Source organism: Gorilla gorilla, chromosome 10, assembly GCF_029281585.2.
Source record: "Gorilla gorilla gorilla isolate KB3781 chromosome 10, NHGRI_mGorGor1-v2.1_pri, whole genome shotgun sequence".
In the NCBI taxonomy this organism is placed as follows: Eukaryota; Metazoa; Chordata; class Mammalia; order Primates; family Hominidae; genus Gorilla; species Gorilla gorilla.
Window position 1 is genome coordinate 24,690,910 of NC_073234.2, and position 26,949 is coordinate 24,717,858.

The 26,949-nt window shown below is 41.2% G+C and overlaps 3 protein-coding genes across 3 annotated transcripts in view; 1 reads left to right on the forward strand and 2 right to left on the reverse strand.

Moving 5' to 3' along the window:
• The window catches only part of KLRG1 (killer cell lectin like receptor G1), a 109,033-nt gene that overhangs the window by 60,944 nt on the left and 21,140 nt on the right, over positions 1-26,949 (forward strand). Inside the window, exon 6 of the mRNA XM_055358643.1 lies at positions 7,782-7,856. Within this exon, the coding sequence (XP_055214618.1) occupies positions 7,782-7,823 (42 nt within the window). The 3' untranslated portion in view covers positions 7,824-7,856. The remainder of the gene's footprint in view (positions 1-7,781; positions 7,857-26,949) is intronic.
• On the reverse strand, positions 13,740-16,489 carry LOC101140972 (putative uncharacterized protein encoded by LINC00612). Its single transcript, XM_019038188.4, has one exon. It carries the CDS (start codon positions 14,382-14,384, stop codon positions 13,836-13,838), a length of 549 nt encoding a protein of 182 aa, XP_018893733.3. The 5' UTR covers positions 14,385-16,489; the 3' UTR covers positions 13,740-13,835.
• The window catches only part of A2M (alpha-2-macroglobulin), a 48,436-nt gene continuing 38,712 nt past the window's right edge, over positions 17,226-26,949 (reverse strand). The window contains exons 27-36 of the mRNA XM_004052668.5: positions 26,860-26,934; positions 26,270-26,450; positions 24,079-24,302; positions 22,176-22,394; positions 21,880-22,007; positions 20,004-20,094; positions 19,261-19,329; positions 18,257-18,359; positions 17,702-17,743; positions 17,226-17,357 (exon numbers count right to left, since the gene is read on the reverse strand). Of these exons, the coding sequence (XP_004052716.2) occupies positions 17,341-17,357; positions 17,702-17,743; positions 18,257-18,359; positions 19,261-19,329; positions 20,004-20,094; positions 21,880-22,007; positions 22,176-22,394; positions 24,079-24,302; positions 26,270-26,450; positions 26,860-26,934 (1,149 nt within the window). The 3' untranslated portion in view covers positions 17,226-17,340. The remainder of the gene's footprint in view (positions 17,358-17,701; positions 17,744-18,256; positions 18,360-19,260; positions 19,330-20,003; positions 20,095-21,879; positions 22,008-22,175; positions 22,395-24,078; positions 24,303-26,269; positions 26,451-26,859; positions 26,935-26,949) is intronic.

Consider the following 26,949-nt stretch of genomic DNA (forward strand, 5'->3'; position numbering starts at 1 on the left):
CTTGCCGCTGTGTTGTCTCTAAAAGATTTCATTAGCTTCCTATTAATGGCAGTGGCTGCTTGCTATCATGCCCCTTGCAGCTGGGGCTGCACACTCCATGGAGCCAGTGGGAGCTTCGCCTCTTCTGAGTTGGGGTGGGGGCTCCCCCAGGTGCTGTTGCAGCCCTGCAAACCTCAGTCCTCCAAACCTCAGCTGCAGACCCAGGCCTCCTGCTCTATGAAGCAGGCAGGAGCCCCGTCCTCCTGGGTGGGGCTACAGCCGCCCAAACGCGCTTGTGGATATGAGCCTCCCTGTGCTCCCGGAGGGGGCCGAGAGTAGGCAGGATCTGCTCTTTTGGGTGCAGCTGCAGCTGCCCAGTCCGCAGCTGCAGACCTGGGCCTCACGCTTCACGGAGCAGGCAGGAGCCAGGGACACGTGGGAACCTCCCCCCTTTCAAGTTGGCGAGGTGGGAGCTCCCCTGGCGCAGGACCTGGGCATCTCTGCAGTGTGCACCCTCATGGGCCCAGGAAGGTCCCTCCCACACTCCTGTCTTCGCAAGCTCAGGGGTGTCTGCTTCCACTGCCTGGCCTCTCTCTGCTCCTGGCACTGGCTTGGATCTTGGAATGAGGACTTGGGGGCCATGAATGGCGGCAGGAGGCAGAGTCCTGGGAGGAAGGGGGCGGGTCCCCAGTAAGGCCCCGCCTTCAGACCAGGAAGGGCCTGAAGGCTGGGGGCCAGGCTGCCAGTCCCACCAACTGGAATGGGGACTTGTCGTGCCTCTTCCTGCCCACCCATGGTGCCCATGGACCAATCAGCACACACTTCCTCCCCTCCGAGGTCCATAAAAGCCGTGGGCTCAGCCAGAACAAGAGAGGATGGAGAGAACGGAGAGAGGACTCAATGGGAAGACCAGCTGCAGAAAGGAACCACCCTCTCTGCTCAGAGCTTCAGAGACTTCCAGAGACGGGATTACCAGCTGCAGAGAGGAGTAACTCTCTCCAAGAGGCCAGCTGCAGAGAGGAGCAGCCCCTTCCAGGGCTTCCTCTCTGCTGACAGCAGATGTCAGGATGACCTGTCTACAGAGATGACACAATGGGAAGACCAGCTGCAGAGAGGAACTACCCTCTCTGCTGAGAGATTCAGAGACCTGCAGAGGTGAGCAACCCTTTCCAGGAGGCCAGCTGCAGAGAGGAGCAATCCTCTCCACACTTCCTGTCTGTTGATGGCAGACGTCGGGACAACCTGTCTACAGAGAGCTAGCCACTGCAGGTCTCCTCTGAGCTGTTCTAACGCTTAGTATAGCTCATCTTTGTCTTGTTCACCCTTCACTTGTCTGCATACGGGAAAATCAACACCCCCAAAAAATCCCCTAAGACCATTACTTATAAAATAACATGAAAACTTCTGTTAACACGCTTGATAAATGAGTCTCAACTGATTTCTCTAGCCTCACTTTTTATCACTGCCATCAACACTGTCCTGACTTTTCAACATTAAACCATGTCTAACTCTTCTAGCATAGGCCTCAATTGAGAGCTGCTCTGTTTTCTGTCCTAAGCCTTACTTAGATCTTTTCATTGCAATTAGACAAAAATATCAGAGTATTACGAGTCAGAGACCAATCAACAGGATGTTCTCTGTTCCTTCGTTTCCCATCAAATACAGCACTATGCACGAAGGTGGCATTCTCTATTGTGTCCATTTGTTGGGGAGCCCTGCAAATCTGGGCCCCAGCTGATGCAGCTCTCTTGTGATTGAGATTTACAACAGGAATCTCATGTGCCTTATATAAGAGTGTCCGCAGGCATGGCTGGATCCAATTCTGAGGATGGAGATTCTCTGACCCTTTTATTAAATACAGGATAGTGGATTATTCATAATCTTTGACTCCATTATATTATCCAATTATAAGTCTATTGGCTCTTTCGAGGACACTGAGAGGCTCTTTTCTTTCTCTACTCTGGGAAGAAAGAAGGTAGGGCCACATAATCTTTAAATAAAGAGACTCTAAGCAAGAAGTTTTGTAGGTGTTACCTTTTCTCCTCCCTCAGCATAGTCTGACTTTGGGAAGGGCAAATTCAAATCGTGAGCAGCACTGGTCACGGTCTACCAGTGCCACATGCCTCACACAAGAAACGGACAATCGCGCCATGCTGATGCCAACAGATCTCAGACATGAACTCACCCGAGGGTCTCACAGATGCCTTTCCTGTTTTCTTTGCCCCATTTTTCTTTTTTCTGCTTTGCTTTTACATACTTTCTCTTCCTTTGAACACATCTGTCTTTCTGCATTCAGCCTCCCACCATCATCTGATATCTCAAAAGAAGAGACAGCTGCCTCCTTCCTCGCAGCTGAGTAGCACTGAGAAGTAGTTAAGGGTGTGGACTCTGGAGCTGGAATGCTTAGGTTAAAATCTTGCCTCATTTTTCGCTTGGAGCTTGGGAAAGTTTCTGAACTTCTCCAAACTTCTGTTTTTCATTTAAAAATGGGATTAATAATAGTATCTACATCATAATGTGATTGTGAGGATAAAATTACCTAATGCCAACAAAATGCTTAAAGCAGTGCCAGGCAGATGGTAGATACTCAGTATTGCCTTTTAAAAAAATTAACCCTTCTACCTCTTTTGTGTTTCTACATTTTTTTAATCTCCTTAGAAAACTTGTTCCTGTACAGCAGGTCCTCCAATAAGATTGTTCCTGTTCAACCTCGTTTTGTTGATGAGACAATGGCCAGGGCCACCTGTCTGTGTGGAGTTTGCATATTCTCCCCACGTCTGTGTGGGTTTCCTCTGCGCACTTCGGGTTCCTTGCAAATCCCAGAGATACGCACATTAGGTTCGTTGGCACATCTAAATGGTCCCAGTCTGAGTGTGAGTGTGGGTGTGAGTGTGCCTGTGACGGGGTGTCCTGTGCAGGGTTGTTCCCACCTTGGCCCTGAGCTACCAGGAAAGGCTGTGACCACCTGTGACCCTGAACTAGAATATGCAGCTTGGAAAAAGAAACAAAGAATGAATACAAATTATTGTGAAGTAAAAACTTCACAATAATTTGTGAAATTAATGGCTGAGAATGGGATCCATCAGATGTCTACCCTGTAAAGTAGACGATAATCATACAGATACATGGCAATAAATGATGCAGGATGAAAATGCTCACGACCCCACCACATTTGTTCTCATTTGTTGTTGAACTGTTGTTTGGTTTGGTTACAAACCAAAACTTTGGTTTGTAAACATTTCTTCCTTGATTTAACCCATCACCACTATGGAAACCATCCCTATAAACTTTATAAAATTAATCAGGGAAGAAGGGAGGGGGAGAAATGAAAATAAACCCAGCTTGCAGCACACTCAGCATTAAGCACTAGGTCAGCCTGTGCTCGCACCTGCTTCCTCCTAGTTGTTTGCTGCCTGTTGCCTTAGAATCATAAAGACCCTAGATCGTAGTTCCCCTTAACTGCTCTACAGATAACAACTTGAACATTATAAAATGCGAAGTTTTCCATCTGAGATGTCCTTTCAGGTGCTGCATACTAGTGAAACTACTGACATCAGCTGGTCTGAAGGACCCCATAGGAGCTGACTCACCAAAGAATGCAGTTTCCATGTCCTGATGAATTCATTCTCCTTACCCCAACCAATCAATGGTCCCAATTCTCCAGCTCCTCACCCTCCATGATCCCCTTAAAAGCCCCAGTCCAGAACTCTTCAGGGAGGTGAATTTGAGGGTCCCCTCACATCTCCTCACTTGGTGCTCTGTGAGCGTTAAACCCTTTCTCTGCTGCAAACCCTGCTGTCTCAGTGTAACTCGTCTGTTATTGTGCACTGGTCATATGAATCTGTTGGTCATGTAACACTATGAATGCTGTCACTCAGTGATTCACCATAAATTGGGGAGTTGCCTTGTTTTTATTTATCACATTTATTTCAATGTTCAATATTAGAAATGTTTTGGGTCTTCATTTAGAAGTTTGGTGATGTTTCTGTGATCAGATATATGCTGTAGAAACAGCTCATTTTATTTTTAAAATTTAAATATAACTTTTATTACCAAGGTTATGTGCAAAATTTTAAAAAGGCAAATTTTCCTATGACTCTTTATGAAAAATAATAGTTCATTGACTTCTTTAATCTTTAATTTTTATGGATACATAATAGTTGCATGTATTTATAGGGTACATGTATTTTTATACAAGCATACAATGTGTAATGATCACTTGATAATCGGGATATTCATCACATTAAACATTTATTATTTATTTGTGTTAGGAGCTTTCCAATTCTACTCTTCTAGTCATTTTTAAATGGAGAGTAAATTATTGTTTACTATAGTTGCTCTATTTTGCTACTGAACACTAGATCTTATTCCTTGGTTATATTGATTAACCTAGGGTAAAATTGGTTTTGTTCTATGTCATGTCATTTAAAGTTGCAGTTTCTAAGAACCTTTCAATGGTGTTAAGAGAGGATCTACTATACAGGTTGAGCATCTCTAATCCAAAAATCTGAAATCCAAAGTGTTCCAAAATCTGAAACTTTTCAAGTGCTGAAGCGATGCTAGGAGGAAATACTCACTGGAACATTCTGGATTTCCAGTTTTTGGATTAGGGATACTCAACTGGTAAGCATACTTCAAATATTTCAAATCTAAAAAATTCAAAATTCAAAACACTTCTGGTCCCAAGTATTTTGGATAAGGGATACGCAACCTGTACTTATTTATACTTCTCCAATAACACGTGATTCTGTCACACACATAAAACTGATATCCAGATGTTTTTCAACCCAAAGTCATACAAATGGTCAGTGGCAGATTTTGGACCAGAAGTTAAGCATTTCTAATTCCATGAAATTGTCATAATATTATGACTCCCACCTAAACATAACTTATTAATTAATTGATTGATTGATAAATTTTCACCTTTCTGCAATACGGAGCTTCTATCTAGACAGGCCAGTCATTTTACCTGGTGCTAAAATAAACCATTTCTTCTGCTTTTGCAAAAAATGTTTCCACTCAGATATACTCTACACTCTTGTCACTAATCTTCAGTTTAGAAGTTTTTTCTTGGAGTGAAACTTTCCCAGATTGCCATTACATTGCTTTGCATATTCTGAGGTTCTGCAGTAGTGAGGCTGTTGTGAATTGTTCCTAAATTTATGCTAGGTGCTCTTACCTCAATTTGGATGCCATTATTTGTTTATTGCAAATACAGGGTACAATGAAAAGCAGTAAGTGAGCATGGAGTAAATTTGCATTAAATGAAGAAGGAATCAATTATAGAGTCTCTAGAAATACATATTTATTTGCCAACCTCATTCAGTATCTGTATTGCAGAGACAAAATATCCTTTTAAAAAGTCGTGGATCTGGGGATTCCAGCCGAGTCTTGTTTATAGACACAAGCCTCAAACATTTTCTTGCTCTGTGCCTGTGGAGAGAAGAGGAAAGCAAACAGGATGACTTAGGGCTTGCCAAGGAGTGAATTTAATTCTAATTGGATATGGACAGCAGCAGGGCTTGCTAAAGGAGACCAAACTGGCGATGGCTGAGAATGGAATCCATCAGATATCTACCCTATAATAAAATTACAGGGTAATTTTATTTACACTCTTCTGATAAGAAAATTAGGAAACCTTCCAGGAAGTTAGTGTTCCTCTCCAAAGCTGTATATTTCTGTGTTACCTTGCAGTATGATAAATCTGATATCAACTAATAAAAGATGTAGATGATTTTGTATTTAGGACTGCTTTTGAGAGCAAAATGAAGGCTTGGGATATGTAGAGCAAACTGCCTATCGGCTGCAGGGTACACTTTATTCAGCAAATTTGCTTCATCTGAAAGACACAATGGGAGAAAAGCTTGAGAATGGGAGCTTCAACGGGACAGGGCTATGTGGAGAGGCTTTGACCTATTTAAGGACTGCAAACCATACTGAATCAGGGCCTGCGTGATCACAAAAATGTCAGCTCACTGGGGAAATATATAGACATGGTCAAGGAATTTCCACTCTTGATACCATTGGTATAATCCGTTACTCTGGTGGAAAATCAAAGCCTGCTCATGCTACAGTGTTCAAGCAAAGTACTAGGGGGGATCACGCGGGTATGTATTCTTTCAGTTCTTGTTCCATATTTGCTTCTTTTTTCTTGCATGATATTTCTTATATGTTTTCCTCATCTGAAAGACTTAGCATAATTCTCTCCATAAATCAGTATAATACCCACGATTTATATTCCAACTGAAATTTTACTTGGGGTGTGTGTGTGTGTGTGTGTGTGTGTGTGTGTGTGTGTGTATTTTAGGGATGGGGTCTCACTCTCTCACTCACTGCAGCCTCAAACTCCTGGTTTCCAATGATCGTCCTGCCTCAGCCTCCTGAGTAGCTGGGACTACTACAGGTGTGTACCAGCATGCTGGCTGATTTTATTTTTCAATTTTTTGTAGAGATGGGCTCTCACTTAGTTGCCCAGGCTGGTCTCAAACTTCTAGCTTTAAGAGATCATTCTGCCATGGCCTCCCAAACTGCTGGGATTATAGGCATTAGCCACTGTGCCCAGCCTCTTCATTTGCTGTTTAAAGACCACTCACGCTATAGTTCTCACCCCTCTCTTAGTTCCTGCTATAATTATTTGTGTAGTTCTTAGGCTCTTCTTTATTGCTTTGCATTGCTATATTATCTTTTTAAGATTTATGTATGCCTTTATTTATAAGCACTTCTACGTAAAACTCTTGGTACTTTGGATTATTTTGCATGACTGATAGGCTTACATATCAATATACATGTATATTACAGGTAGTTTTTGCAGTAGTTTTGTAGGCCAAGGAAGAAAAAATAAGGTATGGAGACAGATTAAACTGAAAACAAGATGTACAAGGGTTTAGCACACTTTTATTCCTTTAAGAATTGAGGTTTGGCCTCCACTTCCACCCATGTTGCTACTATCTCAAGTGAAATAGCTCAGAAACAGGAGGTCAAATACTTCACATTCTCACTTATAAGTGGGAGCTAAATAATTTGTACACATGGACATAGAGAGTGGGATAACAGATATTGGAGACTCAGAAGGGTGGGAGGATGACAGGGCAAGAGGGATGGGAAATCACTTAATGGGTACAATGTACTCTAATTGGGTGATGGCTACACTCAAAGCCCAGACTTCACCACTATGCAATGTAGCCATGTAACAAAACCATACTTGTACCCCCTAAATCTATATAAAGTAAAAAAGAAAAAAACCCCAAACACATTGGCTTTTATTTTATTTTTCCATCAAAGACACCACACTGGAAAGAACTGAGTTTATCTAGGATTCTGTTTTGCTCACCTGTCTTATAGTAATCATAGGCTTTCACAAAAGCAGGTTTCAGCTTTCTTATGGGGTTGTCTTGCAGAAGAGCGAAAGAAAAGGTCAGTGTTCAATCCGTAACCCAAGAAAAGAAGGAGTAATAATGCGGAACCAGGGAGGCCTCATCTCTTTTTCCTTAGCATCAGTCTTCATCCTTTGAAAGATAATTTTTTAGTGGGCTAATAGGATTCATTCTCTAATTCATTGTGCTCCCTAACAGCTCACATAGGGAGCAGTTGGAGGGTGATGTGGATTTTAGAGTAGGAACCTCAGGAACTTGAGCAGAGGCTCCCGAAAGTAGATTAGAAGTTTATTAGTCTTTTAAACGATTAAAATAATACATATTCCTCCATAATGTCCAACACATGGCTCTGCCTATAGTGAGAGATAGATTCTTTATACTGGCAAGCTGACTCTATCTATATTAATATTAATATTTCCAAATATTCAGGAAACAGGCGTACATCAGGGGCTCTTCTTGTGCTGCAAATGAAGTTGATGGAATTACACTATGATACGACTGACTGTGAGTAATAGATCTAGACTGATAGCATATCTGTCTATCATCTGTATCTAATCTGTCATCTACCTTATTTATCTATTATCTATCTAGCTATCTCTCTATCTATAATTTATCTAACTTCTCTCATACATGTATGCTAAAGTAAGGTTGATTTAATCACTGACAACCCTTGGAAACACTTCCTATCCTTGATTGCCAACTTTCAACATGGCTTCTGGATGATGAAGCTTATTTATGGAAAAGAATGTTTATCTGAAGTATACAGAAATATTCATATGCTCATTTTAATATAAACAAACATATATGTTTTAATATAACATATAAATATTCATATGCTCATTTTAATATAAACAAATCCATACCTACTGGCCTCCCCCAACCCTCTTGTCTGTGACACTCCAAATCCCAGGAAGCTTGCGATGAGGAATGAGGATGTAAAATATCTCACGTGAACAGAGAGGTTGTGGTTTTCCAAATGGCCTTCCTGATGACTGCTCTTCTCGTACCACGTGCTTGCCTGGTGATGAGATCCCCTAGAAGGACTGTTCACCTGGGTCTGTCTAGCAAGGCTGGCAGGGGCCCCACCTGGTCCACAGACATCAAGATATGGTTGTTGTGCACTTCTGTCCTGCTCACGTGGCTAGATCTTTCAAGCTAAGGAAAATAAGAGAAATCACCAGTGTTACTGAATAAAGAAAGCCTGTGGGGTACAAAGAGACAAATAGACTGTGAGACTGAAGAAGTCTATACATAAACAAAGCTGGGGTTAAATTCATTTAAATGAGTTTGAAGACGCTTGTCCAGTAAGATGAAAACATATACAGAGTATTATGAATACCACCACATTAGATATGAGATTGAATATTCATATGATTAAGTAATAGGCGTCTTTAGCGTTTGTTTGAAAGTGAGGGAGAAGTGTCCTCACATTGGATAGCTAGTCATCTGAGATGATTTGCGAAGCCATCTGTCTCTACACTGCCATTCATCTCAGCTTTCTCTACATTTCACAGTACTTAAAGACTATGCCAATGATTTTGGTACTTAATTATATCTTGCCCTGAAATGTCATTTGACAGTTTTGGTTACCCATGTTTAATATTTTTATCTAGAATGTATCAGCACCTAGCACAATGCTAAACATATATTTGGTACTATATGAATTCAATTTCCTTAGATTATGACCAATGTTGCTTTGACATTATTAGGATACCATTGTTTTATTCTTACATTGGATTAAAAAAATCCAAACACCTAGCACCTATTTACCATTTTCACTGTGGGTTTCAATGGATAAAACCAGATATCAACTTGGATACATCCAAGACTAGACAGCTCCCTGTGTAACTATAGATATAAGAAAGAAAAATAAGCCTCAGTATCTTTTGAATCTTGTTCTCAGTTAAGGTTCAACATAAGCCCTGACATCTTTATTTATTTTTATTTTTATTTTTAATTTTATATATGCATGTATGTATGTTGAGACAGGTTCTTGCTCTGTCACCGAGGCTGGAGTGTGGTGGCATGATCACTGATCACTGCAGCTTCCCAGGCTCCAGCTATCCTCCCACCTCAGCCTCCTGAGTAGCTGGGACCACAGGTGCATGCCACTATGCCCGGCTAATTTTTGTGTTTTTGGTAGAGATGGGGTTTTGCCATGTTGCCTGGGCTAGTCTTGAACCCTGAATTCAAGCGATCCATCCTCCTTGGCCTCCCAAACCAAAGTGTTGGGGTTACAGGTGTGAGCCACTGTGCCCAGCCAGCCCTGGCATCTTTTTTTTTTTTCTTTTGAGATGGAGTTTCGCTCTGTCGCCCAGGCTGGAGTGCAGTGGCGTGATCTCGGCTCACTGCAAGCTCCGCCTCCTGGGTTCACGCCATTCTCCTGCCTCAGCCTCCCGAGTAGTTGGGACTACAGGTGCCCGCCACCACATCCGGCTAATTTTTTGTATTTTTGTTTGTTTGTTCGTAGAGACGGGGCTTCATCGTGTTATCCAGGATGGTCTCGATCTCCTGACCTCATGATCTGCCCACCTTGGCCTCCCAAAGTGCTGGGATTACAGGCGTGAGCCACCGCACCCGGCCCCAGCCCTGGCATCTTTAAGTAGCTTTGCTAACTATTCCTGTGTCCTTAGTGGTCTTTCAACTGCTGGGAATAAATAGCCTTTACTGTCAGTGTGAATGGTTCTGAAAACTAACTGCATAACAGAACCACCTACAGAGTTCATTAAAAACATAGATGCTTGTTAGCCGAACGTGGTGGCAGGCGCCTATTGTTCCAGCTCCTAGGGAGGCTGAGGCAGAAGAATTGCTTGAACCTGGGAGCAGAGGTTGCAGTGAGCTGAGATTGTGCCATTGCACTCCAGCCTGGGCAACAGAGTGAGACTCCATCTCAAAAAACAAAAAAACGAAAACAAAAAACAAAAAACACAGATGTCTGAGCACATCCTCAAAAATAATTAATTAAATCTTTATTGATGAGACCTGGATATCTGCATTTTAAAATAAATTCTACAAAGGATGCTAACCAGATATTAGAATTGCTGATATATGTCGCTTCTTTATAACTTATATGTTTTGGATTAATGATGATCTTTTTCGTCATATGAAGACTATCTTCACAATTAGACTATAAGATTTCTCTAGGTAAGAGACAGTATATTTATATTTCCTGTGGTTACTCGAATATGATTTTGCTTAATTAATATATCTTGCTTTTATGAAACACATTTAACTTGTCTACTGATGATGGATCAAATTGTGAATATTCTTTCCTCTTTTCATCCGAGAAGCTGGGATTAAATTCCTTTAAATGAATTTGAAGAATTTTGTATTTATAACCAGAGTCATGGGTTGTATTCCAAGTAAAGCTTTTTTTATTTTTTATTTTTTTATGAGATAAGATCTCACTATGTTGCCCACACTGGTTTTGAATTCCTGGGCTTCATGTGATCCTCCCATCTCAATCTCCTGAGTAGCTGCCAGATAAAGTTTTTGAAAAGTGTTGTTGAATTGGGAATCTTTTTTCTCTTAGAAAAATAGAATTGATTTTTTTTTTAATAGAGATGGGGCCTTGCTATGTTTTCCAGATGTTTGCCAGGTTGGTCTTGAACTCCTGGCCTCAAGCAATCTTCCTACCTTGGCCTCCCAAAGTGCTAGGATTACAAGCGTCAGCCACCGCACCCGGCCATTGTGCCTCGCCAAAAGATATAATTTTAAAAAGACCAGAAAGACTTTTCTTTAGAGGTAAAGATGAATGAGCCTATGTTAAAGTGTCATTGAAAGAAATTATTAATGGTCAGTCGTGGTGACTCACCCCTGTAATTCCAGCACTTTGAGAGGCTTAAGTAGAAGGATCTCTTGAGCCCAGGAGTTTGAGACCAGCCTGGGCAGCATAGCGAGACCCTATCTCTACAAAAAATAAATAAATAAGATGAAAAAGAAGTTATTTATTCTTCGATCATGATGGCGGGCAATCAAAGAATCTTGGAGGCATGCTAGTTAGAGCTTTTAACCCCACAGGTCTTCATTGTCCACATCGGTGATGACCATTTTTTTAGTAGACAAGGCAAGAACTTAATGAAGAGAATTACTTTACGTTTCTTGAATTTACTACTGAAGAGTTATCGGTAGCTAATAGCTAATATTTTAGTAGCTAGTGTTGGGACACGGAAACCAACCCCCCAAAATATGGTGCTTTGACGGGCTGAACTGTATGATATATCTGATATATTTATATAGTGTATAAAAAATCACCTGACACAATAGATGGATAATATGTCTGATATATTTATATATTGTGTAAAAAATCACCTGACACAATAGATGGATAATATATCTGATATATAGTGTATAAAAAATCACCTGACACAATAGATGGATAATATATCTGATATATTTATATATTGTGTAAAAAATCACCTGACACAATAGATGGATAATATATCTGATATATTTATATATCGTATAAGAAATCACCTGACACAATAGATGGATAACATATCTGATATATTTATATATCGTATAAAAAATCACCTGACACAATAGATGTGTAATATATCTGATATATTTATATATTGTATAAAAAATCACCTGACACAATGGATGGATAATATATCTGATATATTTATATATTGTATAAAAAATCACCTGACACAATAGATGGATAATATATCTGATATATTTATATCAGATATATTATACATTTATATATTATACATATACATTTATATACATATACATAATAAATACATTGTATTATACATATATGTATATATTATACATATACATTTATATGTATAATATATCTGATATATTTATATATTTATATCAGATATATTGTACATTTATAATATATTTATTATATTTTATATTATAGTATATTATCATTTATAATATTAATTATTATATTATGTTATATGTTATATGATATATATTTATAGCAGACATATTAAATATCTATTGTGTTAGGTGATTTTTTATACAATATATAAATATACAGATATATTATACATTTAAACAGTTAAACACCTAAACAGCCCAATTTTATGTGGATCAGTACTACTAACGGCTTAGGGTAAAATGACAGCTACAGCATAACTAGAATGTTAAAGTGGCATGTCTCAGACAACGTGGATGGACATAAAGTATTTGAGAGAATACTGCATAATAGAAAAAAACGTTGTAAAGACTAAAATACTAAATGCGACCTTTTTTTCCTGAGCAATAATTTGCCCAGGCTGGTCTCAAACTCTTGGCCTCAAATGATCCTCCTGCCTTGGCCTCCTAAAGCATTGGGATTATAGGCATGAACCACTGCTCCTGGCCAGAATTCTTGATTAAACAATAGGGTCTAAATAAATTTAAAACCCTTTTATTGTTTTTATTCTTACGGGGTAGACTCAAATATTCTATTTTTTTCCAACTTTGTATTCTTGTCATAACAACCCAGTATTCTCTGAGGCAAATGGATGCTTATGACCAACTGGCCTGAAATGGGGGAATATAGGGTTAGTGGTGACTCACATATAAGAAAATGCAAGAGAATAGCAGTGTATCATATTTCAAAATAAAATACAAACTATACATAAAACTGACCCCAACAAGTATCCATTTCATTTCCTGTCGTGTATCTATATGCTTTCCTGGAAAGAATAAACTTCAGTTCACAAAATCAGATGTAGAAGATACATCACTTTTAAAAATTCTATGTAATTTTAATTCCAAGATTCCCATGCCACCAGGCTGGTGGGAAATCCAGTTTTAGTTGTAATTAGGCCTTTTCTCCAGTATCACATATGAATTTGAGTGTAATACCCCAAAACTTGAGAAGGCCATTGTATCTCCAGTCCACTGGGGCAACGAATAGCTTGAGCACCTGATCATTATAATGACCCAGATGTGTATCTTTTTCTTTTACTCTGCGGTGAGTTTTTCTAAGGGAGGAATCCTATTTTGTTTAATTTTGTATTATAGCATGGGATATTGTGCCTGGCAGATAGTAGGCAATCAGTTAGTATTTCAGGAATAAACACTCTTGGTCAGTGATACAGCTAATGATTTGCAACAAGCATATCCTTAAAGTACCTTTTCAGTAACGATTTCCATATGAACAAAGAAAAAAAACTAGAACCAAAAGGTAAAATTATAATCCTGTTGTCTTGTTCCCATAGCCATACTCTGATTTCTTTTATGTTCTGTGCCCTGGCTTGATACTTAATTTGACAGCTAATTATAATGTTTATTAAGCTCTGAAATATACTTTCTCCTGGCCTTTTTGTCTGAAGTTGTTTGAGGTGTCACCATGGTTGGAAGTTAAGAGCATGGAAGCTAGACTTCTTGGTCTTGAATTCTAGCTTTGTCACTTACTAACTTAGTAACTTTGGGCAAATTACATGTCTCTGCTTCAATTTCATTTGTTAAGGTAGTACCTATTTCACAAGGCTGATGGTGGCAGCAGTGGGGCGTCCAGAGCTGCCGCTGCCATCACGCCAGCTGCAGCGGGGAGGGGCGGGCAGCGGCGGCGGAGCAGCTGCGGGAGCCGCAGTGGCTGCTGTGGGACATCTGTGCCTCGCGTCCCCTGTGCCTTGAGACCCCAAAGCAGCCGACTGCGCCGCCACCATCCTCGCGTTGCCGGGTGGGGGGACCTGTTCCCCGGCCCGGAGCCTCCACCGCTCCGGACCCTGGCCCTATGTCGCCGCTCTCGCCCGCCGCCGCCGCGGAGTGGGAGTGGGGAGGAGGGGAACAGTCCTTGGAGCCGGCCCCGGGAGTACCCCCGGAGCCTGCCGCCCTGGAAGCCGCCGCGATGGACTGGGCTGAGTCGCCCGCCGGAGGGGAAGCAGTGTAGTCGGGCACGGAGGGGCAGGCAGAGAGGGGCCCCAAGGCGGAGCTGGGTCCAGGGCGGAGCGGTGTTGGCACACAAAGCGCTGGGGCCGGACCCAGGGTTCGGGGCCAAGGCGGGAAGTGGGAGCGGGGCCCGCTTTGGGGACCCGGCCAGCGGTGTGGCCACCGCGCACACCTCCGACAGCGCCGCATTCCTGGGCCTTGGGAGGAGGCTCTGAGTAGGGCCGCCCGGGGCGCGTCTTCAGGGTCCTCCCAGCACTGGGGTGACCGCCGAGCTGGACGCGCCTGAGGGCTGAGCCCCAGGGCTCGTGATCTGCTCCCGGAGGCGCCCCCCAGGCAGGGCCGTGAGCCGGGCGAGGGAGAGTCCTGGGCTGCCCCTGAGCCCCGGGGCCACGGGAAGAACTTGCAGCGACGTCATCCCTGCCCCGGACACAGTCCCGGGTCCAGGGAGGACCTGGAACATTCCCTTCCTCCCCCCCCCCCGCCCCCGCCCATGAGCCCAGGCTGCAAGGAGGCGCCACCGGACCTGCACACTCAGGAGCAGGTGAGCCAGGGACAAGCAGGAGCCCCGCCCCTTCCGAATTGGTGGAGCAGGAGCTCCCAGGGTGCAGCTGCAGCCACCTTGCCGCGGCTGTGGACATTTTCTGTGCTCTCAGAGGCCCAGCAAAGCCCCCTGCCCACTGCGGGCTCCAGGGTGCCTACTCCAGCTGCCTGGCTTCTCTCCACTGTTAGCACCCACTCTGATCTCAGAGCAAGGTCGGGCCGAGCCTGGGTACTGTCACAGCCTGGCCGAGTGTGCACACGCTCAGGACAGTGCTGACACGCCAGCCCCCTGCCGTCTCGGCCCCCTTTGGAACTTGGGCACCAACAAGCGTGGGAGAGAGGCTGAGAGGGGTCTGAAGACAGCTGAACACTGGCTTGCAGGCGCCCCTTGGCATGAACAGCCTGGGAGCAGGAGGCAGGCAGGTTCCTGGGTGGAAGGGGATGGGTCCCCAGTGAAGTCCCACCCTCAAGCGGGTGAGGGCTTGAAGCCTGCAGACCAGAGAGGTAACTTGTGGTGCTGTTCCCTGGGCCCACTCATGGCTGCCCATGGACCAATCAGCATGCATTTCCTCCCTCTGAGGCTCATAAAATCCCCCGGACTCAGCTAGATTGGAAGAGAGGATGGGAAGACAATGGATGACCTACCTGTGGAGAGAAACTACCCATTCCAGAACCTCCTCTCTGCTGAAAGCTGAACACTCAATGGGAAGACCCGTTTGCAGAGAGGAGCCAGCCACTCCAGGGTCTCCTTTCTGCTAGAAGCTGAACACTCATTGGGACACCCTTGCTGTGGAAAGGACATCCTTACTGTGGAAATGAGCTACTAACTGCAGGTCTCCTTCCTCTTCATCTTCCTTATCCTTCTGTTCCATTGCTCAGTAATGCTCCTCTTCATCTGTCTCATTCTCCACTTGTCTGCTTGATGCAGGAGCTGAGGAGCTGCACAGCAAGGTTAAAAGAGCTGTAACACAAACAGGGCTGCAACATGCCCCTTGCTCCCCACAGGGAGAGAAGAGCTCTGGCCCTCGGAGAAGCCCAGACCTGGGAGCTCCTTGAGCCCAGGCTGTGACTCCCTCTTTGGGGCCCTGGTTGGCGTCACTGCATTCGCCAGTGCCACTGTTGGAAGCTGCTTGTGATGCGCCTGGTCCAGGGGGAAGCTGTTTGTTGTGTGCCTGGTCCAGCCACCTCATGGAGAGCCTGTGCTGGCACCTGGAGCTGCCCAACCTGGGCAGCAGCTTGTGTGTGTGACTGCACAGTGGCCACGCTTGCTCACACACCCCTAGCACACCCCTCTCTGCTCCACCCGTCTCAATCTCCCTTGGATCCAGGATCCAGGTTGGTAGCAAGTGCGAGTGGGCAGAAGCAGCCCAGTGGGCCCAGAGCAAAACTCAGGCAAAGGTGCCACAGTCGCCCAGGAAAGCGACACCCCAAAGATCCCATAATGCTGATAGGTTAATTCTATTCTATAAGCACCACACAGAAGTGATAGCTTTTATTTCTTATTTTGTCTAGCCTGGAGACAGAGCTAAGGATTGCTTGAACTTCAAAGTCTTTTCCAGTTCTTAGTTTATACAATCCATACTCACCTTCTGCCTAACTAAACATTGTCATTTTTGTGCCAAATGAAGAGTAGGACTCCTACGATTGTCCTCAGACTCTCTTGGCTCAATCCTCCTGCTTTAACCTTTCCTACTTCAAAAACTCCTGAAGTTTTGCTTCTCCTCCCATAGAATGGAAATATATGTTGCAATACTTACTGCAAAGAAAATTATATATTTTAAAAATAGACTAAAGAGATGTTGTGAGACATCAGATATCATCAGACATCAATCAGATGTTGTGAGAACTGATTTCTGCATCAGAGTATCTCCTTGACTTTACAGCTGTCCTTTAATCCTGGCTCAAATTTCCAGAAGAAAGATGATCCAATATAATACTCTTATTTGGACTTTGAGTCATACACATTCCTTCTTCTGAGAAAACGTGCTTCTGCATGAATCCTCCCTTCATTATTTTCAGCTCATCTATTATTGAATCTGAGACCCCAGGTTAACTGACTGATCACTCTCATCAGTGGCAGATTTTGGTGTAACATAGGACACATAACTCCCAATTCAGGTCAAGTCCCAATTATCTTGCCTCTCAATATGACCTGTTCAATGTTGTATTTCATTCTACTTCATTTTAATGTAAAAAGTCTTTTCTGGTGAAGTCAGTCTTTTATTTTCTCATAAAAATTCACCCTTTGGGTTTTTCATAGGGTATTCCCATAACCAAACACACTTTACACTTTCCTAGTACATAACCCAATACTTTCTTCTTTCCCCACAGTCCTTACATGAAGCCTACTCAGACCAACATCACTGTATCATTTTTTTGTATTCTGAAGTCCTTCAGCACTTGATTCCTTTAAGTTTAATCTTGGTATTCTATTGGGAATCATATGGAAATGTACAATGATATTTATTGAATGAACAGGAAACAGGGAAAGACATTGACCAGAACAAATGTTTATTCATCAAGTCTTTAAAGATACAAAAACACGTGTCTTCTGTGGAGCTCTGAGAACAGGACTCCAGCAAAGCACTTTTCAGCCTTGTGGTCTTCAAGCATTTCCAAGATCTGTGACATTGGAAAGAAAAAAAAATTAAGACAGATTTGGGTCTCCATGAGCAGAGAGTATTCTTTCCCTTAGTTCTGGGTAGCATAGTGCCCAAGGAAACCTAATCAGTACAGTGGGAAACCAAATCTATTCCAAATCATTACCCATAAGCAATCCTATGGACTCTCTGAGGTTTGACAGAGTCAGCGGCCCTCTCCAATAAATGTGTTTTTCTATAATAATGTGCAGTGTGAGTAATTTGATGTTTTTGACAAATATTTACCCAGCGTTTTATGAAGGAGAAGGTTTGGGGGACAAGCTGAAGGAGCTCTGACTGTCTTTTGGAGGAGTGTGAGTGGCTTACCTTTGCTGCAAGGAGCATTGTACTCAGCAATTGCAAACTCATCTGAAAAAAAAAACCAACAAAAAACCAGAAATCATTACATGAAGTGAGAAAGAAAGCAAACATCTGTGGGATACAGGCCAAGGAAGGAGTTTGTTGTGGGAAGAACAGTATTGTACCAGAAACATAAGCATCATTCATCTGATGCGTTGCTTGCTACCTTATATTCTCCTTTCAAATATAGTGTTTTATGTTTTCTTTTATCCCAAACTCCTGAAGGACTCTTCAGATGTTCTACTTACTTAAATCTCATATTGTCATACAGTCCATTTATCTGATGAGAAGGGAACTAAATATCCCACAGGTGTTTTGTATTAGTAGTTGATAAATTTATAATGTAGGTTGTTTCTATAATGTATGTATAAGAGACAAAAAGAGGAGCATCAGACTTGATGGAGACAAAATGAAGTGATGATGTAATTACTTAATGTAATAAATAACCCCAACACATCTCCTAAACCTGAATTTCTGTGATCAGGAATTAAATATTTCTATGTGAAAATCACTGTCACTCACCCGTCTCGTAGTAATCATAGACTTTCACTATGGCTGGTTTCAGATCTCTTACTGGGACATCTTGCAGAACCGTGAAGAACAAGCTCAGTGTCTGATTTGACACCTGGAAAGCAAAAGTCAATTAAATGACCTTTCAGGAAGCTTTCTTCTCTCTTTGAATTAGTTTAAGTATTCATCTGTTTTTTGGAGGAAAAGCTTTATTATCCTACAGCACACTATAGGGTCCTTAATTAAATTGTGCAGAAATCTCTCAGAGGGGATGATAAATTCTCCAGATTATTTCTTAAATAACTAACATAACACATATACCTCTGTCAATGCGAATACATAGCTCTGTTCATGGGGGTAAATGATATATACTTTTTATTGGATGACTAACTGTGTTCATTTTTTAATATCCAGAGATTTGGTATAGTTTGACTTCTCTGTCTTGCAGGAATACTTGCGTAGACTCAAAGAGGCATCTAAAAGGTTGATCTTTCCAGGCTTAAGTTTCATAAAATTTGTAGACTATAATTCCCATCAACATATGCATGAACAAACTCTCCTACCACACATATCTATAAAATCAGATTGGTTTACTGGTGAACTGGTCTTATTATTTTATGGTTCAAGTCCTTGTGGAGACTGACAGTTTTTTTCCCTTTCATATTGTTGTTGAATATGTTGATAATTAACTAATAATTGACTAATCACAAGGGCTACTTCCTTATATTACTGGGTATCCAAAAAACTTGTCAACGTAATAAACACATTTTGTGAAGATTTCTTGCTTATGGGATTTTAGGAATATTCATATCCCAAGATCATAATAAGCCATTTCTACCTGTAATCCCCGGTGAAATATAAATAAAGGAGAGGAGAACATTCTTTTAGAGTTAACATTAGAATTCTCAAATTTCTAGCGTGGAAGTGATGTTTCTAAAATGCATTTACCTTCCCAGATGTTCCCTTAGAGGATTATTATCTATGTTTTTTTGCAAATAGACTGGAAGTTCTCTTACCTTATCCAGGTAAATCAAGACATGGTTGCTGCTGACTTCTGTCCGGCTAACATGGTTAGATCTTTCAAGCTGAAGAAAATTGAAATACCACAAATGTTAATAAATAGATGAAACCCCTGGGGGATCCAGAGAAAAAATCTTTGTATTGCCAAAATAACCCTGAGGGTAGAATTCTTCAAATGCTTTTTGTAAGGAAATATATAATGTAATACAATTAAAAATGAAAGGCATAAAGGGTTTAATATTAGTATGACACACGACTAATGTGTAAAGTTATTTATCTGAAGAAAAGACAGCTAAGTATCCTAAACTTGGTAGTTACTCATATTTCAAAGTTCAATTCAGTTTCTATTTCTTCATAAGGAGTTTTTTTCCTGTTTTGCTTGCTCTATTTTTCTTTTAACTTCTGTAATACTTATAGTTTATGCCAATCAGTCATTTTCATATTTTTCACTGGTTTGTGTTCATATCTTTTATCTTCTTAGCAAAATTCTAAGCTAAGAAGAAATTGAAAAGCAGGAACCTGCTGACAATCTTTTTCTTGTAGTCATGGGTCCTAGCGCAGTGCTCTGCACATGGTCAGCATTCATACAAACACATGTGATTATATTTCTGAGCTGGAAAAAGGATAAGGCTTTGATAGAGATTGATTTTAATAGTATTTTGATATTAGTATTGTCTTATGCTGGGGATACATACAACATTAAATAAAATAGGGCATTCTGGGGTTATGATAAACCTACCATTTTCACTGTTGGCTTCAGGGGAATGAAGCCAGAGACCATCTTCACATCAACGATCGCCATGTTGGAGGCAGAGCGGCTCCCTGTGTAACTGAGGATCCAGGGGACGAAAGGATTAGGGTTTTCTGTGTTTTTAAATATTTTCTTCTTCTATGTCCATGTTAAGCATTCCACAGCTCTAAAAGGTACACGTAAGTCTTCCCAAATGTCTTATCCCAGTGGTTTGTAAAAGTGGTGTGTGTAGAATTTTTAGGAAGCCTGTTAAAGCCACAGAGACTAGGCCCTACTCTAGACCTGATGAATCAGAATGTCTAGTGTATGGGGGCTGAGGATCTGCATTTTTTTTTTTGATGGAGTTTTTCGCTCTTCTTGCCCAGGCTGGAGTGCAATGGCATGATTTTGGCTCACCACAACCTCCGCCTCCTGGGTTCAAGTGATTCTCCTGCCTCAGCCTCCCGAGTAGCTGGGATTACAGGCATGCACCACCACGTCCGACTAATTTTGTATTTTTAGTACAGACGGGGTTTCTCCATGTTGGTCAGGCTGGTCTCGAACTCCCAACCTAAGGTGATCTGCCCGCCTTGGCCTCCCAAAGTGCTGAGATTACAGGCGTGAGCCACCACGCCTGGCTGAGGATCTGCATTTTAAGAAAGCTCTGCAAGTGATGCACAGGCTGTTTGTGACCTCTAATCTATGCCAGTTATTTTATTTATTTGTTTACTTTTATTTTTTTCAGCTGACAAAATGATGTATATTATGAATAATAAATTTCAGTCTACATTATTTACAAAAACAACAATAATTTATAATGTTTACTTAAACACTGGCTTTCAACAAAACACTTAGAAACACCTAGCGTCTTGTCCCCGAGAGTTTGCATCTGAAATTTGGACTGCTTAATTTATTTTTTGGCATATATATGCACCAAATTAAGTGAAAAATATATATATATATATATATATACTTAACTTTTAGGTTCAGGCGTACACATGCAGGTTTGTTATATAGGTAAACTCGTGTCATGGGGGTTTGGTGTACAGATTACTTTATCACTTGGGTACTAAATTTTGCACTCAATTGTTGTTTTTTTCTGATCTTCTCCCTCCTCCCATCCTTAACCCTCAAGTAGACTCTGGTGTCTGTTGTTCTCCTTTTTGTGTCCATATGTTCTCATCATTTAGCTCCCACTTACAAATGAGAACATGCAGTGTTTGGTTTTCCATTCCTGTGCTAGTTTGCTAAGGATAATGACCTCCATCTCCATCCATGTTCCTGCAAAGGTCATGATCTCATTCTTTTTGATGTATGCCAGTTATTTGTTACATGTATTTTGTCCTAACTTTTTTCCTGAATAGTATCTCCAACCAAGTAATAATATGTTTGTGGAGAGAGAGTTTTTTATCAGATCTGCAGCTATTTAAATATTGACGCATATAAGTGTATCTTCCCCCCAAATTAATTATATCATATATAACCTGAGATTTATTATTGCCAGTAGGAATTCTAAGGAGTCACTACTTCCTTCTATTCAAACTTTTCAATAATTCTTCATCTCTGTCTTCCATAAAGCAAGAATAATATAGGATTTCATTACATAACAAGGAATTCAGGTCAGAGGCAATGGGTAATATTTACTTAGTTGTTATTGAGGGAAATTATTACCCTTTAAACAATGAGGTTGCACAATAATAGATCCTGGATGGACAATGTAAACCCCATCATTGAGAAATTATATTATATCAACTTAAGAGAATACATTGCATTTTTTGTGAATAGTGCAAATATCTACTGTTGCACTGCTTTACTTAAAGAGGAGTTCCAGTAAGAAGACTGGTGGTTATTCTTAGGATTAGGTGATAGAGTCAGAAGGTCTTACCTGACACTTAGGGAGATTTGGAAGCTGGTGTGGGCTTTGGGTTCAACACAAGTTTGAGGCAGAGTCTGCACCCCTAAAGCAAATGGGAACTCTTCTTTTTCTGGGAGAATATTGTATTTCAAGGATGTCTATAGAACATCAAAGACAAAATCAGTTTTTTGCCCTTTCCCAGAATTCCTCTCCACTTCCCTAACCCTTTCTCTGATTTGTCCCGTTGTTTTCTGAGTTAGGACTTCTCAGTGAGAACAGCTGCTGTCCTCATCTGTCCTCTGTCCTCACCTGCCCAAGAGTCTCACCTGGAGGTAGACACATCCTTCTCCTGTCACTTTCATGCTGTATTCCCCAGGCAGCTCTGGCAATGAGACCTGCTGCAGTAACAGGCGGTTGTTGTTGTCCACTTGGAATTTGCTGGAAAATGTCCCTGAAGACTGGATAGTCACCTGTGCAGACTTCCCAGTCCTGGTAAATGTAGCTGCTCCATATTTGGACAGAGCATGGAGAGCCACCACTGTGTCCTGGAAGAGATAGATGAGTGAGAGAACCCATTGGGCATTATAAGGCTTTGAGGGCTGAGATATTTTTCAAAGACCCATGTGAGGGACTTTGATTTCCTACTTCCCTCACTACTTAAATATTGGAGCTCTAATTTCAAGATTGATTATAATCTTTAGATAGTTGAAGAACCATAACATTCACATATCTACCTTGGACTGTATGCCCTACAGGTTTATTTTATTTATCAGAAAATTGATCCTTTTCTCTCTGTAAGTATATGTGGGACATGGAATGTGGAAAACATATGTGAATGGTAATCAGTTATTGGCATCAGCTATTTGCTAACATGTCTTTCTTGACAACTGTGCTCATATCTGCCACCACTCAAGCAAAGTTCAGTCTGGCTCTCTCCCATATTAAACTTTGCTCAGTTGCTGAGGTCAGTGTCCTGGAGAGAACCCAAGGTTCTTTGCAGCCATGGGCAGAGTCATGCTGCAGTTTCTCCAAAAGAAATAAAAGATGAGTATTATAATTATCTTCTGGATTTAATGACATTTTTATTTGGCTTTCCCTTTTTATTGGATGATTTCCTGTTCCCAGTGAATGTCTGCTGGTATGTATCCTCAACAACATTAAACCTGCTTGGCCTCCTTCAAATATGTTTCTAATAAATGAATGATAACCTTTAACAAAATTACTTAGTTTTTTCATTCATATGATAAAAGATTAATACAATGGAAATAGGATGGAATGCCATTTTGTCACATTTTTTCCGTTTTAGGGTATATAAGCAAACATCCGAATTCTCTGAAGATAAAACTTCCTGCTGTGTACATATCGATGAATTGTTCAGATACATGGTTATATAGCTAGATTTAGGAGGTTGGATGAATAAAGACAGTTCTTTATGCTCCTGATGAATAAATGTTTGTGTATTAAGAGGTGAATAGGGGGCTGGACGCAGTGGCTCACACCTATAATCCTAGCACTTTGTGAGGCCAAGGTGGGTGGATTGCCTGAGCTCAGGACTTCGAGATCAGCCTGGGCAACATGGCAAAACCTCGTCTCTACTAAAAAATACAAAAATTAGCCAGGCATGATTGCACATGACTGTAATCCTAGCTACTCGGGAGGCTGAGGCACTAGAATCGCTTGAACCTGGGAGATGGAGGTTGCAGTGAGCCGAGATTGCACCACTGCATTCCAGCCTAGGTGACAGAGCAAGACTCCGTCTTAAAAAAAAAAAAAAAAAAGTGAATAGGGGAAGCACAAAATGTGTAGTTTTGAGAAAAGCCTATTAAAGGGGACCTAAGAATGGAGAGATTTGCGAGGAGAGGTTGTTGGATTTTGAGTAGAGTTCCTTTGAACAGTTTGAAAGAGACCCTAGAGCTTTCAGGAGAATGGCAGGAGACATCTCCTTCATTCTGCTGGTGCTCCACTGCTGCTTGAGGAAGGCAGTGTTGTTATGGGAAATAGAAGATGGATAATAACACAGCGATGGGGTGCCGGAATTCTGAGCATTTCCTTTTGGCCCTCTTTGACTTTGATTTGCTTTTATTTCCATTATCTGTGGATACTGAAAACTTTTCCTCATTTCAAGTTATTGTCATCTGTATTTTTTTCTTCTTGGATGTGTTTGTTTCTTTTTCATTCAAATCTTTTGCTACCTGAAGGTGAAATAAAAGGTTTTGGCAAATCACCAACCTGGGTGGAGGAGAAACCGCCCTGGGCATTCTGCTGCTTCGTGATCCACTTCACGATGTTGGTTGCAGAGGTCAGGTCCTCCGAGGTTGGGGCTGGCTGGGCCGTGAGATAAGCGAGGAGCACATAGGATGTCATCTCCACCTCAGCAGAGGGAGCCTGGGGTTCGTAAAAATGCCCCACTGGTGCCTTGGGTTTCTGAGGGCGCTCCCAATGGACTGAGTTGTCTTAAAGGTGAGAAAAAGATATTTATAAGTGCCTACATATTTATATTTAATTCAAGGTGAAAGTACCCAAGCCAGTGCTGAAATGAGAATTGCATGCCCATTATAATCCCCTGTACTGTATGTAGATGCTTTTCCCTTCATGTAAATCTGAATTTGGTGTGTTTCAGCCCAGCTAAGGCAGATATTGATGCTGGAGTCAGAAGCCTATGCCTATCTATGTTTTCAAATAGTTGCTATAGTCGGGTTGGTGGGAGAAAGAAATGGCACAACAGTTGTCTCATTGGGTCTGGCTATTTCCGATTTATGATGTTATATTAGACTATAGCTGGAGTTTGTTACATTTCCTATAAAGTGTGTCTTTATCGGTTTCTTGTGAGGATCACAGATCACATGAAATAGTAGAGTTTGTACTCATTAGGTTGAAAAAAAAATACAGTAATCCTTGAAATACCAAGGATTTGTGACATGGATGTGAAACAATGGGAACCGATATACACTGTTGTGGGAAGCCAACTGCTCTTTGGCAATATTTAGCAATGGGGAAAATGTGCTTAGCCCACTAATCAGTCATTATGCTTCTCAAAGCATAATTTGGAGAAACACAGATGCACAAGAAAACAGGCACATGAGTATTCATTGCAGCATTGTTTTTAGTAGCAAAACATAAAAAAATCCATGAGGAGAAACTCGATGTGTAAATTATGACTAATTTATAGACTGTAATATATTATGCAGCAGTGAAAATTAATGAGCTGACTCTGCACATACTTGTATAGGGGTCTTCATCAACATAGTGTTGAACTTAGAAAATAAAAAGCAGACAAACAAAAAACTAAGCTGCTGAAATATTCAAAAATGTTTCTCTTGTTTCTTGAACAAGAGAGAAATAAAAATCTTGTTTCTCTCAAGATGAAACACGTGAAGATTCTAAATATTAGTTAGGGATACATATGCAGCAAAAATATAAAGAAATCCATGGAATTGTAATGACAAATTCAGGATAATGATTGCCTCTGGAGGTGGTAGTGATACACAAAGGATTTATTTTTCCCACATCGGTAATTTTCTATTTCTTAATCTATGAGAGAGTTGTACAGTGTTTTCTAGTTATAGCTTATGCCCTTTTGTATATCTATTATCTTTCTCAATACATTTTAAGAAGAATTAATGGCTGTCAAAGGAAAAAGGTAGACTATTTTAATGGACATCTTGTGATTTGCATTTTATTTTCTATTTCTTCAACCGCTCATATAGACCATGGTATATGTAGAAGTATTGTGTGAATATGAGTAGATTGGTCAACATTATTGGTCTTATGAAATGGGCTTAAAATACCAGAATTCATTCAAGGAGTTACTTCCATGATTATTTTCTTATGTTTAAGGTTATATAATGTACCAGGTAAGGGTTGGGCATATATTGAGAACTGATATGTTAGTTGTAATAACTAGTACTTTTATAGGATTTGCTATGTGACATGTACTCTACTAAGTGTTTTACGTGTACCAATTCATTTATTACAACAGCTCTGTGAGGTAAATACTATTATTATCCCCATTTTACGGATGAAGGAACTGAAACACAAGGAAGTTAATGACTTTCCCAAGCTCACATAGGTAGCACATTTTGGAGCTAGTCTCCAGAGAATGCTCTTCTTACCAGCATACTATAGAGATGGTCCCTGACTTACAGTGGTCCCACTTAAGATTTTTTAGACTTTACAATGAGTTTGTCAGGATATAACCCCATCGTAACTTGAGAAGCATCTGCACGGCCTCTTGTCTTTTGATTTCTGATTTGATTAAGAAATCCTAGCTTTTATAAGATGCAATATGGACAAAATATATATGATATATAGAAAAGAAGAGAGGAGACAGGGATCACAGGAGGTAGGAGTGAGGGATTTTTGCCATGCAGTTCTTGATACAGAGGATGGGCCAGGAGAAGGATCTCAGGTGTGCTCTCACCTTTCTTCACAGCTTCCTCATTAAGTGACTTGAGTACTTCCTTCCTCTTGTCCTGGTTACCTGCCAGGGCAAAAGCATAGGCCAGCAGTGCTTTGGTATATACATGGCTGCCATGGTCCCCTTCTTGTGCTGTCTTCCAGGCTGACTCCAGGCAAAACAGGGCATTGCGGACAACAGGGTGCTGTGAAGGCAGAACAAGAAGGGAACTAAGCTATGTAAACAGGCATATTAGCATTCCCAGGCAAATACACGGATCACAGCACAGAAGTTTTTCAAACGCATTTTTCCAACGATTCCTCATTCTCATCGATAGATATAATAGTATTTTTATCTGTTATTCTCACATTCAAAAGATATATCTTTAAGATTCTTTTTTGAGTGGTGGTGGTAAATAGCCTAGGGGAATTACTGAGAAAATTTAAACCTTTCTGAATGGGCTGACCAAATTCTCTGTAGATCTGGGAAGCACTGGCATTGCACAGAAAGAAAGCTGATGCTTTGCTTTTAATAGGATAGTATTTCAGACAGCAGGTCAGCAGTTTCGTTGCATCCAGAACTCTCCTTCAGCAGAGGAATGGGGTGGTACCTACAGTGACTGTGAGAGGAATCTCCAGAAGGGCGATGGTGATATAGGCAGAGAGGGTCACTTCATCTTCTACTCCTCCCTGTGAATACGAGAG

Bases quoted from the DNA above. Each gene is read 5' to 3' on its own strand.
- LOC101140972 (XM_019038188.4), bottom strand. From the start codon at position 14,384: ATGCGGCGCTGTCGGAGGTGTGCGCGGTGGCCACACCGCTGGCCGGGT.